Genomic DNA, 14713 nt, shown 5'->3' on the forward strand with positions numbered 1-14713 from the left:
AGTGTACAGAGGGGTGACATTTAGAGGTTTTTAGTGCTTCTGTCATGTCTTCCTCTGCCAGCACTGATATCTTGGTGTTTTTGTGCTTTGTTAAAAACTTGAAGGAAGGGGTTGCGTTACTCCTTGTCTAACCCCGTCTGATGCACTTTCTAAGAACCTTTATGAGGGAGCAACCCCCGCAAGCTGTGGGGTTCATGTTGATGAAGATATTCTAGAAGTGAAGTCACTGGACCTCTGTCTGGTTTCTGACTGGCCTATTGTGTTTTCTGCAGCCATCTGCTCCCCATACAGTCATATCTCTGTTGTAAGTAACATTAAAAGAGGCAAAGTGGAATCTGGCTCATTAATTCAAAGCAACACAACTCACCACTTCATGGCATATCAACCAGAAATTCCTGTTACGGATGTTTCGGTTACAGGCTGGATTTGTATGATGGCTTTTGTCTGTTGTCAGACTGCTGTTTTTCGTCTCAGACACTTACACATTCATTCCGCCATTTATTCGTTTTTGTGTCCTCCACTTGTCCAATTATCTTACAAAGACTGCTTTTGTATCTGGGAATTTGTACATCAGGACAACCAAATAATGTATTTTTGGAATTTCCCTCTTGTGTGGATTGAATGGACGTCAAAATACCTTTTGAATAGAAACCAATTCAGAATGTAAATGTCCTGGACCTTAGTTCCAGCTGTCAGGTTTAAAAAGCATGTTTTCTGTTCTTAAAAACAGAAGGTTCAGATCATGTGTGACCTACAGATCCACTATAAAAAGAAATAACAAAGCTTAAAATTATATTTTATCAAACTCAAAATAACAATTTCAGGAAAGACAAATGTAACATCCAAAAACAGAATACACCAGCTAAACCATGATGGACTCACTTGGGACAAACCGTTACGTGACTTAAGTTCTGCGAGTCTGTGTTTGATTTGCAGGCAGTGTTTACACAGAGCCCAGAGGAGACAACAGGAGAGCGTGAGGGGAAAACAAATACACTTGAACAATAAAGTAAATGCAACGAGTTCATAAAAAAAACTGGTATGAATTCGGTGCTTCTGCATGATGACATCTGTTGTTTTTATTGAGACATTTTAAAGCTTCTGTAGAATATCCAAATTACCTGCAGCTCCAGTCACAGCTTCATGTCCTGCAGTAACCCACCTTCATATTGTTGGTATGGTAAATACTGTTTATCTAATTCTTCCATATGCTTAATTGCTCAGTGCTGAACGCCCCTACTTTAAATGCTGGACATGTTTTTTCCTGTTTGTTTTGAGCATGGTCTTAAGCTAGTGCACCGACTGTCAAATAAACTCTTGTATTAACTTACTAGTGTCTGCCAACAACTAGATGAGTTTGTTTTCCCGATGTACTGCACTTGTACAATACCTTTAATTGGATTTGGTAGTTGGCTCATGCTGTAGGAAAAAAAAACAAATACAACCTGTATCCCCGGTATATAAAGGATGAAATTTCTCTCCTCTGGTAATGGATACTAAACTGGCCAAAGAGAGTTTTTGGCAGAGATGTTTGTATTCCCTTCATGGAATTAAATGAAGGATTTTCCTGCTCGCTGAATTTAATAGCTTTGGCAGTTTTCACAGAGGATCAGTTTACAAAGTGGAAATTTATATATTTTTCCAGATGATAAAAATAAGTGTTAGTAGCTACTGAAAAGTGATGATGATATTTGCAATTTCCATAAAGAGTAGGCTTAACAAGTCAAAACATTTCAGAACTCTGTGGTCATGACTTCCAATAAAATACGTTTGAATAAGTTCCTATAAATTCATTAAAAAAAACTGCATACTCACAATCATTTGTTTATAGAGCTCCAACTCAAACATGCAAAGAAGCTCTCCTGTGCTTCTTAAATCTGAAAATCACGTCATATCCAGCATATGAAAAGCATGGTTAATTTGTTCAAGTTCATTCATTACTCTTCAAAGCAGGAAACATTTTAAACTGACCTCATTCTTCTTCAGGTCTTGAAATTAAACATTCAGTGAGACATGCCCTGTTACATGGAGCCAAACATTTGCAGAGCACACTGTAATTAAATGTGGATGCTGGTGTATCCAGATTTATTGAAGCTACAATTTAGTAACATTAAAATTACTAAAGGAAATTAGGAGGTGTACGTTTGTCTCTGCCCTCTGCCAGAATATCTAATATCCCTGTCTCATTTATCATTATTTTTTTTTTAAGAGAAAGCAAGATTAATAATGTTCACCTTATAAGATTGATATCTCTGGCTGCTCCCAGCACATTATGCTGCCCCTCCCAGTGCAGTCTAGATAGTGGTAAATTGGTGGAGAGAAAGAATCAGGTTCCTACCCAACAGTTGATCTCACCTTGAAATATCTTCATTTAACCTAAGATGAAAAATAGTTATCTGGATGCTTTTGTGAGATTACAGTGTTTTTGTGGAGCTTGAATTTTATCACACCAGGTGAGATTTAGGTTTTGTGTATGTACGGCATATAAAACAACCAATGGAGATGACTTCTTTTAAAACATAAATGCTGAAATGAAATGGATTTCAAGCCTAGCACACAAAAAATAACAACTGTTGTGCATTAAATTAATTTGGTTTTCATTCTGTTTATTGTGCACCTCTTTTAGAAATATCAGATTGAAAGTTAGACCCCAGAATGCTCAAATTATGTTTTGGTTATTGACTGCTCACTGTGACTGTGTGTCTCGTTGTACTGTATAGGAAGGAACAGGATAGTACATTTGTTTATATACACAGCAACAAAGAAGCAGGAGTTAAAGGCTGAAGCATGTTTGTGGTACTATCTAGGTCAGCATATTTAGTAATGTGTTGATTGACAGTGGTGGCTTGAGGCTGCCTATACAAGATAAGGATTTACCAAATCTGGGAGTTCTGCCTAATATAACTGGAGTTATCTGCTGTATATGTGCCCTTTAACCCCCCTCCAAAAACAAAGCAGTGCACTTTTTTTTTTAAATTAAACCAATAATTTATCGCTGCAAAACCTGGGGAGGCTCATATTGTAGATAAGGTGGAAACTAAATGGATGCACTGAAAAAATAAAGTCTGTACAGCAGGCTGCATCATAGTTACTCATGTCAAACATAAACAATTGCTGGTGCGTAGAAAAGCAAAGTCTTAGTCAAGCATGATGAGACACTTCGTGCTTTTCCCTGACTTACCTTCCTCAGTGGGTTTAGTTGCCACTGACAGTCCTTGATGCCATATAAAATGTCCTCTGCTGGTCATCTTGTTTTTTTATCCAGACTCATGAGTCAGAGTCCTGCTTTCCTAGTTGAAGCAGGTTCACAGTAGTCTGACTAGAAGAAAGTAGCTCTCTCTGAACTCTCATTAGCTGAATGCTGTCAGTCTGCTGGCTCCATGTTGCTCACTGACCTCACACTTCAGTCAGCTGTCGAGTCTCCTGCTGTTGGAGAAGGAAAAGAAAGACCTCAGGTCTCCATCTTTTTTGTCTCTTTCATAGATTAATACCTGAGCTACTCTGTGGTGAGTCCACCCCTACTGTATACAAATATTATTTCATTAAGACGTCAAGAATACTTTGGGTTGACTCACTTTGTGACCCTTGGTATTTCATTGGTTGTAATTATGAGTGTAAATGTGGGAAGTTGGCAGGCAGTGATACGCAAGGGAAAACTTACAGCTTATCTGCATGTCCCACCTGGTTTATGTGCAGAGAGCCGTCCATCAGCCTGCTCCTCTGGCCTTTTTTAAGTCTGACATCCTCCACTGTTAGTTTCAAAAAACAAATTGCACTTTATAATCTGAATTCTCTCTTTTCTGCTGCGGCTGCTGCTGCTGCAGCTGCTGCGGCTGCACCCACTCACCGAAGGAAATGTTACTGTTGTATAATGGCTTATGTTGCTTGGAAGAACACACGACATAGACTCGATGACTAATGTTTGTTTACCTCGGTTGCTTTGAGATTTTTTTTAGTTTTTCTTCAAAGCCTCCAAGATATTATGCAACAACTGATGATGCACAGCGTATCTATACAGTAAAGGTCGGATTCATTGAACAGAGAGCGCAGCTGAGTATGTGGCAGTATTGAATGTAGTGGCTCACTTTACCTGCTCTTTGTGTGCCCTCCAGGCTTAGAGTTGATGTACTCGAGGAAAAGGAACATGCGTCATCTGGGTCAGGTCAACAGGTGTCTTCAGATGTTTTATGGATTTGTGTGTGATTCTGCGTCTTAGAACTGCCTGTAGTGTGCTGTCTGTCTGCTTCTGTTTGACCCATAGTGATGTCATTATGGCCTTTCTTCAATCTCTGTCAGCAATGAGAGCTGAGATGTTGCTATTACAGCACAAACATGCATCCATTTTTTCCCTAATATACAACCTATTAACCATTTGTTAGCTGTATATTTCTCTTTGTGTCGGACATACAAACTCTATTGATATTGCAACTGTGTATGTTTTTTTTTTCTCCTGATCAAACAACCATAGAAGCAGCATCATAGCTTTAAGGCTTAAAGTGGGCATTTCCCATGGCAGCTGTTGGCCGATAGAAGGTGAAATTATTGGTGACACACCATCAACTACTGTGATGCCCTGCAGACTATAAAACGTCAACACATATATCTGTAGAAAAGTTTTTTCCCAAATTATTTCTGTGAGCTCTAAACCTATCTGCCCCTTGACAAAAATGTTTCTTTCCTACTGTCAAGCTTCTCTCCTAAAGTGGGTACCCACATCTATTAAAGCAGGGCATAGAAATTTATTCTTACAAAAAAAGATGAGCTGCATTTTAAAAGGTGTGCAGTCATGTTTTGTTGTTGTTGTTGTTGTTGGGTAGTTGTGCACAAACTATTCAAAGAGGAGTTTTTCTAAAGCTCATCGTGATACAAAGAGTGTATGCGGAATGAGTGTATAAGGAAGGAAGTATCTGTGTAACAACTGAGTTACACTCACAGTATTTACTGGTCCAGCAAGCAGTTGAGAGGTTATCATTACATGTAATTGGCTGTTATAGGTTGTTGTCAAGAATGTAATTATTGCTAGTATGGCTTTCCTCCTCCTTCCTCTACCATTAGGCCAGAAAGTAGTTTTATCTAACGTGATGATAGTATTACACAGGTGACCTCCTGTTGTTACCTGAGTACTTGAATAGTGTACAAATGGAGAATGTAATAAAGCACGGCTTTAACCCTAACCCTCCCTATAGTCTTAAATAGAGCCTTTTTCTGTCACGTACAACTCTGGTCTAGTCTGGTGCAAAGGATTTTCACTGCATAATATTATGTCTCAGCTAAACCTTTACATGGAGTTTTATTTGTACCTTCAAATACAAAGTCAAACTTTTGACCAGTCAGACGTGCAGCCAACCCTAGCACTCTGACATCTTCTCCTGAAAGCACAAGTGAAGCAGCATGTCCAGTAAAGGGCTGCCTCCTGGCTGTTACCTCTTTACACTCACTCTCGGTCTGCTGTCTGTGTGAATATGACCCAGTGTGTCTGTGTGTGGGCTGTGCTCAGTCCTCCTGTGTGTTTGAGGTAGTCAGTTTATCTTCCTTCCATTGGAGACAGGCCATTGATGTGTCTAACTAGCTATGGTGCTGCTTCAGCAACAGCCCTGCACTGGCCCAAAAGTCCCATTTCATCAACATGATAACTTTAATCTATGGGTTAATTTTTTAATAACTTGTCATAACTTAGTGTATAGTAGGTTGGGATTAGTTAAAGAAGAAATGATTTCACATGTAAAATATTGATGTATTGTGGTGTAAGCTACCCAGTAGGCCGATATAAAGCTAGTACCTCATTACTTTACTTAAGTAAATTTTCATGTATTTATACTTTACTTAAGTAAAAATAATAGTGCATACTTTTACTCCATTACATTTTGCAGCTATTATCCTTACTTTCTACTCCACTACATTTCTACAATGTTTGTAGTTGTTGCATTTTATGAATACAGTGCTGGACTGATGTGAGGTCAGACTCTGCATGGAGGTGGTGTCACGCTGCCAGCTGTGTTTTTATAATGTGCTTTAATCATGATGCCGGTGCACTGGCTCAGTTAGCTAACTAGTTAGCTACTGTCTGCTTACACAAATTCATCCAATAATGGATAACATAACATAACATTAATCTACAGCAGGAATACTTACACAGTAAAATGTTAAATGGCAATTTTTTTTTATTACCAGCCTCTCTGTTGACTCTATGCCCACAGCCTGCCTCATGACACACAGACCTGTCCATAGCTGGTTCTGGGTACTGAAAATTAACTACACATTGTCAATTTTAATTTTAAGATGATTTCCTTGATTATTGTAACCTGATCATACATCCTTTGCAATGGAAATCAGGAAATCAAATATATATATATATATATATATATATATATTCAGTGCATGAGTACTTATGCAAGTAGGATTGTTGATGTAGCACTTCTACTTTTACTATATATATTTACTATATATATATATAGTATATATTTTGTACCAAGCTTCAGTACTTCCTCCACCACTGGTTATTTTCATGGTGAAGGATGTTGTTGGAAATTGTGCAGAACACACATGTATGATAACCTGTAAAGGCTGACCTACCCATACACCAGCAGAAAGGTCATATGTCTGCTTATACAACAGGGCTGGGGGTTTCATGAGGAGGATGTCTGTAGTACAGCTTAGAATAGATGTACTTATTATATTTTTCCACTGGTAGTTTGGTTCTTTTATTATTATTTTTCACTATATACAGGACCCCCTTTTTTCAAAAGGCATGTTGATGTGGGGAATGACACTGCAGCTGTGCTTCAGTGGATAAATAGGTGCATGTAAAATATATTGAGTGGCACGAATCATCATGGCAGCCAAGTAAATGGTACAGAGGCTTTATGTAGATGGGAGAAGTGTTTCATGTTATGCAAAAAGTTTTTTATATCTATTTATTTATCTTGATCTTTATCTGAATCTAACCAGCAACTTTCGCTGCCTAACCCTAATAAACAACTACTGATAATGAAAATGTGACCATCCAACCAAAAGCTGAGATATGAAGCCTACTTCTAAGTGTTTTAAAACTATCGGTGAGGCTGTTAACGCTTTGTAAATCATTGTTCAAAGTTTATCCATCTAAAACTCTAGTCTCCTTTTCAAACATGTGGAGTCAAATTAATGTCAAAATCCATCACACCTCATATTTGCAGTCTGCATCACTTTGTTTATGTGTGAGGATGTGCTGTGTTTAAGCCTAAAAATCCACCAGTTTCAGTTTGTAGCTATGTAGAACTGTAAGTCCTGTTTTCCTAAAGTCTGACTAATCTTACAATAACTTTTTCCTAAATTTTACTGTAGGGGATTTTGAGTAATGTTTGTCACACATCACGGCACCTGTCCAGATCCCCATAGTTTCTCTCTGTAACAGTTCAATTTCATGCTGTGCTCTGTTATTCTCATCATCCTGGCCTGCTCCAGTTTCATGCCATTCCATTTTGGTTTAATCCTCCAAGTGTTAATGTCACAGTTCATCATTTCCTTGTCACCTCAAATGATTGTGTAAAATTCTATCCTGATCATGGTTCATATGAAACGTCCAATATCCATCAGAAGACAATATTTCGTAGCCATTGAAATTCTCCAGACTGTGTAACCTTGTTTGACTCCGAGCCAGCCAGTGGTTTAGCACCCCTGCCCGTACACTCTGATGTGGGTTTTTCATTTAATACAGAACTGCCTCGCTTCAGAGGGCCATTCACATTAGGGTTGAAAGGAGCCTCCAGCAACATCCCCACAGTCTGAGTGGAATATCAATCCATCCTTTCCACCTTTTGATTCAACCCCCGCACCTAAACCTCCTCAGAGAAATGATCGTGAGCAGATAGCAGGAAAATACAAAGGCTTGAGGAAAGCAAAGTGCATAATATCATCCAGGTGTGCTGAGGAAGAGATGGAGAAAATGAGGCACAGAGATGCTTTGATAATGGTAACATGCTGCCGGCACACAGTGTGCTTATTAATGAGAGCATAAGGTGCAGAAACATTTTACATGCATGATACTAATTATTCACTCAACTTTTAATTTTCTATCTCCTTACAGCATAAATAGCTTTTTACTGTTAGGAGATGCTTTAGAAATAGTGTTTGCTATATCTTTGTTACTTGTTTTGTTGAATTTTGTGGTTATATTCTTGTTGCTTGCATCCGTTTATTTGCTTTTGTTGATTAAAGGGACGTTTAAAGTCCTATTCAGTGCCTCCTGCTTGGCGTTAGTCTGGTGGATGACACCTTGAGCAGAAAACTCTGCATTCTGCTCATTTCTGCTTTATTTTGTAATCCAGTCAAGTCCATAGACCTGCCCATTCTATCCATTATTCTTAGCCACACTAACAAGTGTGCATTCAAAGTCAAGTTCAAGTTAAAGCCATAATCCCCCTACTAGTGATGTATGGTAGCAGGCAGCAAAACACAGCACTGTCTGGAAACATACATGCAGTAGAACCGTTATAAACAGGATTAGATGAAATGAAAATAAAAAGTTAATTAATCTTACCACGTCCCTCAACACAATGGGATTGTAGGCCTTAATACATTTCCAGTTTATTAGTTTTAATTTTCCAGAACCAATCATTATCATATTAAAACACACCTGTAACTGCTGGCATCATAATACACTGTTTGGACTGAACTGCCTCTGTCTGGATATGAGCTCACAGCTTGAATCGTGCTTTGCCTCCTGATCTGACATATCTCCTGAGAATCCAGCTGCCCTGTGAGGTTTCTGCAGCTCCGCTTTAAATTAGTCTCTACAGTTAAAAAAGCAACACAAAACCAGAACAGACCAAGCTAAGCACAGACTTCCAACTGATGGATTGTTTTTTGTTTTTTCTTAGATGACAGGTTAGTTTTGCTCACCAGGTTTCTCCGTCAGGTATTTTTTTTCCTTATGCATCAAGTCATCAGATGTGCAGGACCATTACCTATATCACTGTCAGAGATTAGCTCAGCGACAAACCTTGTTCCTTCCTCTCTAATGTGGGGGGGTCAAAAGGGAACAGGGTATGTTTGTGGAAAATATTTTTGGGGGATTTATTATTCTACAAAAAACTGAATGAATTACATTGATGAATTATTCATCAATGTAATGTTTAGTTGCAGCCTGTCAGATTTCAAGAAAGTGAGGTAGTCACAGAGACTACTTGAGTTGGATGTTTGCATGCCTGTGTTGTTTTTCTTTGTTTAATTAAACATGACAGTTTACTTGCATATTTTATAGTTTCTCATATTTTGGAAGTAGATGAAGGTAAGTGTGAATTAGAGCAAAGGTGATTTTTCAGATTGATTGGCCAATATAGATGCACCTTTACTCTGTAGAAAACAGATTACAGAAGGAACTAGAGTGACACACTTGATGCCACAAACCAGATACCATCTGTCATTGTGTCCTCCTCTGAATGGTAACCAAGAATGAAACACTGGAGAGGAAAATGGCCTGACCTCCATCACTCTGGCATTCACTCTCTCCAAGGGAAAGACCCTGCTTTGCATAATTTGTCTCCCCAAGCACTTCCGTTGTCCTGTGTCGGCCCTGGAGTCTGCAATGAAAGCTTGATCTCTTAATGGGGCTTTGCTGTTCGCCTCCCGCCCACACAACCCTACTGTACCAGGCTCAGCTTTGTGTTTCCTTCCTAAAGAGGTTTACCATGAAAGCCGGGTCCCTGCCCCCTCTCTCTGCATTACCACTCCAAGGAACTTCCTTACTGTAGGAGGATGCGTCTGTGTGTCTTCTTCCTGCTCCTCTCTCCATCCAGGGTTCAGTGTGCTCACCGAAGCGGGTGGGTGGGTGTGCTAAGATGGCAAGAGAACTGAAATGGAACTCCCAGATCTTAACGCCTACGTGCCGTTCCCTCATAAAGACACCAGTTCTTTTTAGTCTGGCTATCTGCCTTCTCCATGTCAGCATGGTTGTCAAGCTTTGTGTGATCTGCTGTGACTCATTCATCATTCTGGAGAGCACTGATGTTGCTCTGCTTTCTTTGTACATAGAGCAAGGAGTGAACAGTTTTTAGTAGCTTTAGTTAAATGTGCGCAGCGCTCCTCTAAGGCCTAATGACTTCACTTTTTGTTTCCCTGAGCACTTCGTCTGGAAAAATTGTGATGTGTAGCACAAAAGCGTTTTTATAAAAATGAGAAATAATCCAGCGGAATACAGAATCACTGTACTCTAGGGAAAATTGAAAATCACTTTTGAAAAATTAGTAAAGCTGTTAATGGACAATATGCCTGCTATAAATCAGCTTTAGACAGACAACATACAGTCTGTAACACACCTACCTGTTTCTGAAGCTGACCTTAATTATGCATTTATGCCCTATTACAGTTGTGGTCTTAAACCAAAGACAGGTTTGGCTTATGCCTGGACAAAGCACACATAATACACAAAACACACAGTACCGTATTTTCCGGACTGTAGGTCGCACCAGCCAAAAAATGCGTAATGAAGAAGAAAAAACCATAGATAAGTCACACCGGAGTATTAGTCGCACCATTTTTAGCGTAACATTGCCTCTTGAATTCCTCTTAACTTAAGTGATGCGGCTGCAGGACATTGAGAGTGAGACGCACGCATTTCAACAAGTTCTCAGATGAAGAAATGATTAGCTTCACTGCACAGAAATTCCTATAGATATCCTGTAAATGAGTAAAAGGCAGACTACTGTACTGTACTGTACTACTATAGCTGTCTGGAATTAGCGACATATCTACCACGTGCATCACCTATGCTTGAAATGCAAAGTGTGGACAAGCTGGAGGTGGAAGAGAACTGTCAGGAGAGGGACAGAACAGCTACCATTATATTTGTAATGGGACGTCAGGACACAAGGCTAACTAATTTATATTTTTTCATAGATAAGTTGCACCTGAGTATAATTTGCATACCCAAGGATAAAAAAAAAGTGCGACTTATAGTCCGGAAAATTTGGTATATTTCACCAGACATATTCTCCCTCCCGTCGTGTTTGTTCTTTCGTGTATGAATGCATTAAATACAGATAAAGTTATGTGTCATTCCTCACTTTCTTGTGTTTGTAATTCAGGTTACAATTTGGTTCGTCTCCCAGCAGCATCCAGACAGATGATGACTCTCTGTCATCTCTTGCACAATGAATGTGTCATTGGCTCTGTCGATTGTTGACGGTTTTCATATCTCCTGAATGCTTTGCTATCTGCTAACAGGCACTTTATAATGTCGCTGCCTGCTTATTGAAATGTCAGTGCTGGGCAGTAAGTGGAAATATTCAGGCATTGTTAATTAAAATTTAATCATTTCATTTTATTGTCTCTATCAGTCCTACAGGAGAGGAGATGCAATATGTTTTAAAAGGGCACTCTGTATACCACTGTTGTTCCGTGGCTCACTGCCTGTCTGCATGCTTAAAATGCCTTTCTTTTTACTGTAGTTCATCGTGATGGCTTCCATATGATACCTGATATCCACTGCAGGGCACTAATGCATTTGCTTTCTATTTTATTGACCAAGGCCATTTCCTGCTTTTCTGTATGCTACATAAACATACAGAAAAGTTTTCACATAAAATGCTGCAAAATATACGTCCCCTGACAGAACTGCAGCAGTGACTCATGCTTATCTAGACAAAAGTATTCATGTCTTTATGGTGCATCCTCTTACAATTTACTTATGTAAAAGAGTCGGCCCTAAAAACACAAGATTAAAAGTAAATTAAACGCTGTATTTTTGAGCCCTTCTTTTTCACTTTATTCCCTCTGCCATCATTTCTCTCTCTCCCACCTTTCAAAAGTATGCAGTGATTTCTCCTCAGTGTGGTTTTAGTCATATTAGTTTTTTAAAATTGATTTCTTAACATGAAAGCAACAGTGGTTTTCTTTTCATGGTAGTTCAGTATAGGGGTTCAGTATAGGGATACAGTATGTATCAGATTGGTAGTCATTCACAGCAGAGCATAAATATCACAACATAGTAGAGTTTGTGCAGTATCATTTTGTGTTTGCAGAAACTTTCTGAGGTTTTAGTTCCAGGACAAAGGGCTCAGCTCATCCTGGCTGCTGTCTTTACACACTCTCTCCCCTATTGAGCACACAAAAGCCTCAGTATTGATATTCAGACTTGACTGCACAGAGCTCTTGACATTGTGCAGATGTGCTTCTCTGCTTTCGTGCTTCTCTGCTTTCATGCTTTTGGAGTGAATATAGTGTTAATATTTACACAGTTATAAAGCTGCATGCCTCCATTCTTCATCAAGAACAAAAAACTGAACATGGTGAACCCACTATAACACAAATTATAATGTAGGAATTATGATCATAGTTAAAAGTTTAATAATAATGCCCTCTTTATATCTTGTCACATCTGCCTCAGCAGTGGCTGCCTCCTGTACATCATTAAATTGAACTGTAATAGCTTATTCTGTAATAATGGTGCAAAATGTCAACAGCTCCAGAGCTAATTTACACCTAGTGGCATTGGGAAAACGATGAGGCTTACAATCAAAGGGACAAAATATGCAAAACCCACAAACATAAAGGTCAGATCATTTAAAGGTGTAGCCAGCAAGATACTAAGGATTCTGGTATAAGTATAATTATAATAAGTATAATTTATGTCTATCAATACATTTGTACTGTAACTTTCTATTGCTTTCTCTGAGCCAACAGGGTTAAGCAGTTAGCAGGCTAGCATCACTGTGGCTTAGAGCTCAACTCAACTTCATTATTACACTTATACTGAGGTGAACAGTGTGAAGACTCTTTATTCTAGTTATAGGTCACATGACTGACATACAAAACATACTGTCAGACATTTTAACCCTTTTTTGACTAGAATGTTTCTTTGATTAAAAAGGGACATTTCTTCCTACATGTTCAGCTATAATTTAGAGTCTAGTTGTAGTTAGTGTGCCTTGTGATGTAGAAAATGTACTTTTACTTTACAGTAGCTCTGCCACGTCTCTTGGGCCTTCATCAACAAGTATGATTTCCCCTTTTCCCTGCAGCAGCTGTGGTGGATGGTGTTAATGGAAGAAATAAAATTCACTCTTTCCAGTCACCAGGAACTTAATTTGTTGCTATTCTTGTCCTCAACCTGTTATGTCAAGTTAAAGATATTGATCTTGCAGTCATACATTATCAATCAAAGAGATTAGAGCTTAAGTTTCAGGGCTAGATGGATGGTATCAGACTGCCCTAAACTCTGTAGGATTTCTAAGGATTCCAGTAATGTTGAAGCTCAATACCTATCTAACTTTCAGTGTTTCCAGGTCCTATAGCTGGAGTTGACAGTGTCCTTTCTTATGTTTTAACAAAAGCTGCCCCTCGTGCCATTGATCACTTTTTGCTTGACTGAAGTTGTGTCCCTGTGTTTTTTTTCCTTTATTTTTCAGCTTCTGGAAGGCAGCTTCACGTCCCAGGTCAGCCATGAAGTCGATGGGCTTATCTTCCAGCCATGTGGGGTAAGCCTTCATCTGTGTTTGACAGTCTGTCATTTTTCAAACCCGCAGCCCCATTGCCACAGGTTGATTGTCAGGCACCCCGTTTTCTTCCACCGAGCTCCAACATAAGAATTAGACAGCTTGTCACCACCACCCGCCGTTTGTCACACTGTGTATCAGTTTTACCCTCTGTTAGTGTAAAGGAAAGAGCACTCCCACATGAATTCACATAAACACAAGCCTGTGTGTAGGACACTGCACAGTAAAGCGGACACATGGCAGTTTGTGTTACAATGGAAACATCCTTGGTTGGAATCCTGATTTATGTAGTGCAGCAGTGCATGGCATGACTTTTACGACACTGATTAAATTTTGCAACAAGAAAAATATTGAGGTCCTATACAAAAGAATACTTTTTGCAGCATCTAGCCTTGAATGACTGTCTTATACCAGAATACTCTTTTGCTGTGATGCATGTTAGATCTTGTGATTTTTCTGATGAGCACATTTTTGAGTAGAATGCGTAATCGGATATAAATATGAGAGCAGCAGAATGTCTGTGTTGGGATCGAATCCAGCAGGTTTGCATGACAACGAACAGGGCAGCTCTCATCCACTTGGATAATTGGTGATGATATGTATTTTGTATCTGTTTTAATACTGGGAATGCCTGACATATCTATCTGAAAGGTAAATTATCAACAGGGCATGTGACGGCCGCCTCTCTGCCCTCAGGCCGCATCACAATCAGAGATGTTAAATCAGGGTTTTCGACACATGACTGTGATATATGAGATGCAGTCTATCATTTTGCTCTGTAGTTTTTCACCCTGTGTTTCACCATATGTTTCTATCAGTGAATAGATATTGATTATGTGGATTTACTTCACAGCTACAGCTGTTTATTTATTCAATCAGCATATAAATATAAAGCGGTATGTTCATTTCACAATGCAGTTGGTCAGCATAGTGACATTAAACCCAGTGTTGTTCAAAGCTTTTTCCTCTGGTCTAGTCCCAGCTCATCAATAGACTCAAATATGAGTCCAGTAATAGACGTCATGACACCATAACACCAAAAAAATAATACTGTAGCTTCATTCAACCTCATGTCTGCCCAAGTATCTCACCATCACATACGTCCTCATCCTGTCCACTTTGTCACAGTAATTAATTACCTCAGGCAGCATGATGATGTAGGCTTAGGAAACTGCTACTAAACAGTTACCTGCTGTGTTGTAAAGTTTACTTGTGATCAGTTACATTACATTTTGATTTCA

The 14713-nt window shown here is 39.1% G+C and overlaps 1 protein-coding gene across 1 annotated transcript in view; it reads left to right on the top strand.

The window, feature by feature from the left end:
- Positions 1-14713, top strand: part of rngtt (RNA guanylyltransferase and 5'-phosphatase) — a 69800-nt gene that overhangs the window by 30335 nt on the left and 24752 nt on the right. The window contains exon 12 of the mRNA XM_028397543.1: positions 13386-13454. Coding sequence (XP_028253344.1) covers positions 13386-13454 — 69 coding nt within the window. The remainder of the gene's footprint in view (positions 1-13385; positions 13455-14713) is intronic.

The sequence above is a fragment of the Parambassis ranga genome, chromosome 24, assembly GCF_900634625.1.
Source record: "Parambassis ranga chromosome 24, fParRan2.1, whole genome shotgun sequence".
NCBI lineage: Eukaryota > Metazoa > Chordata > Actinopteri > Ambassidae > Parambassis > Parambassis ranga.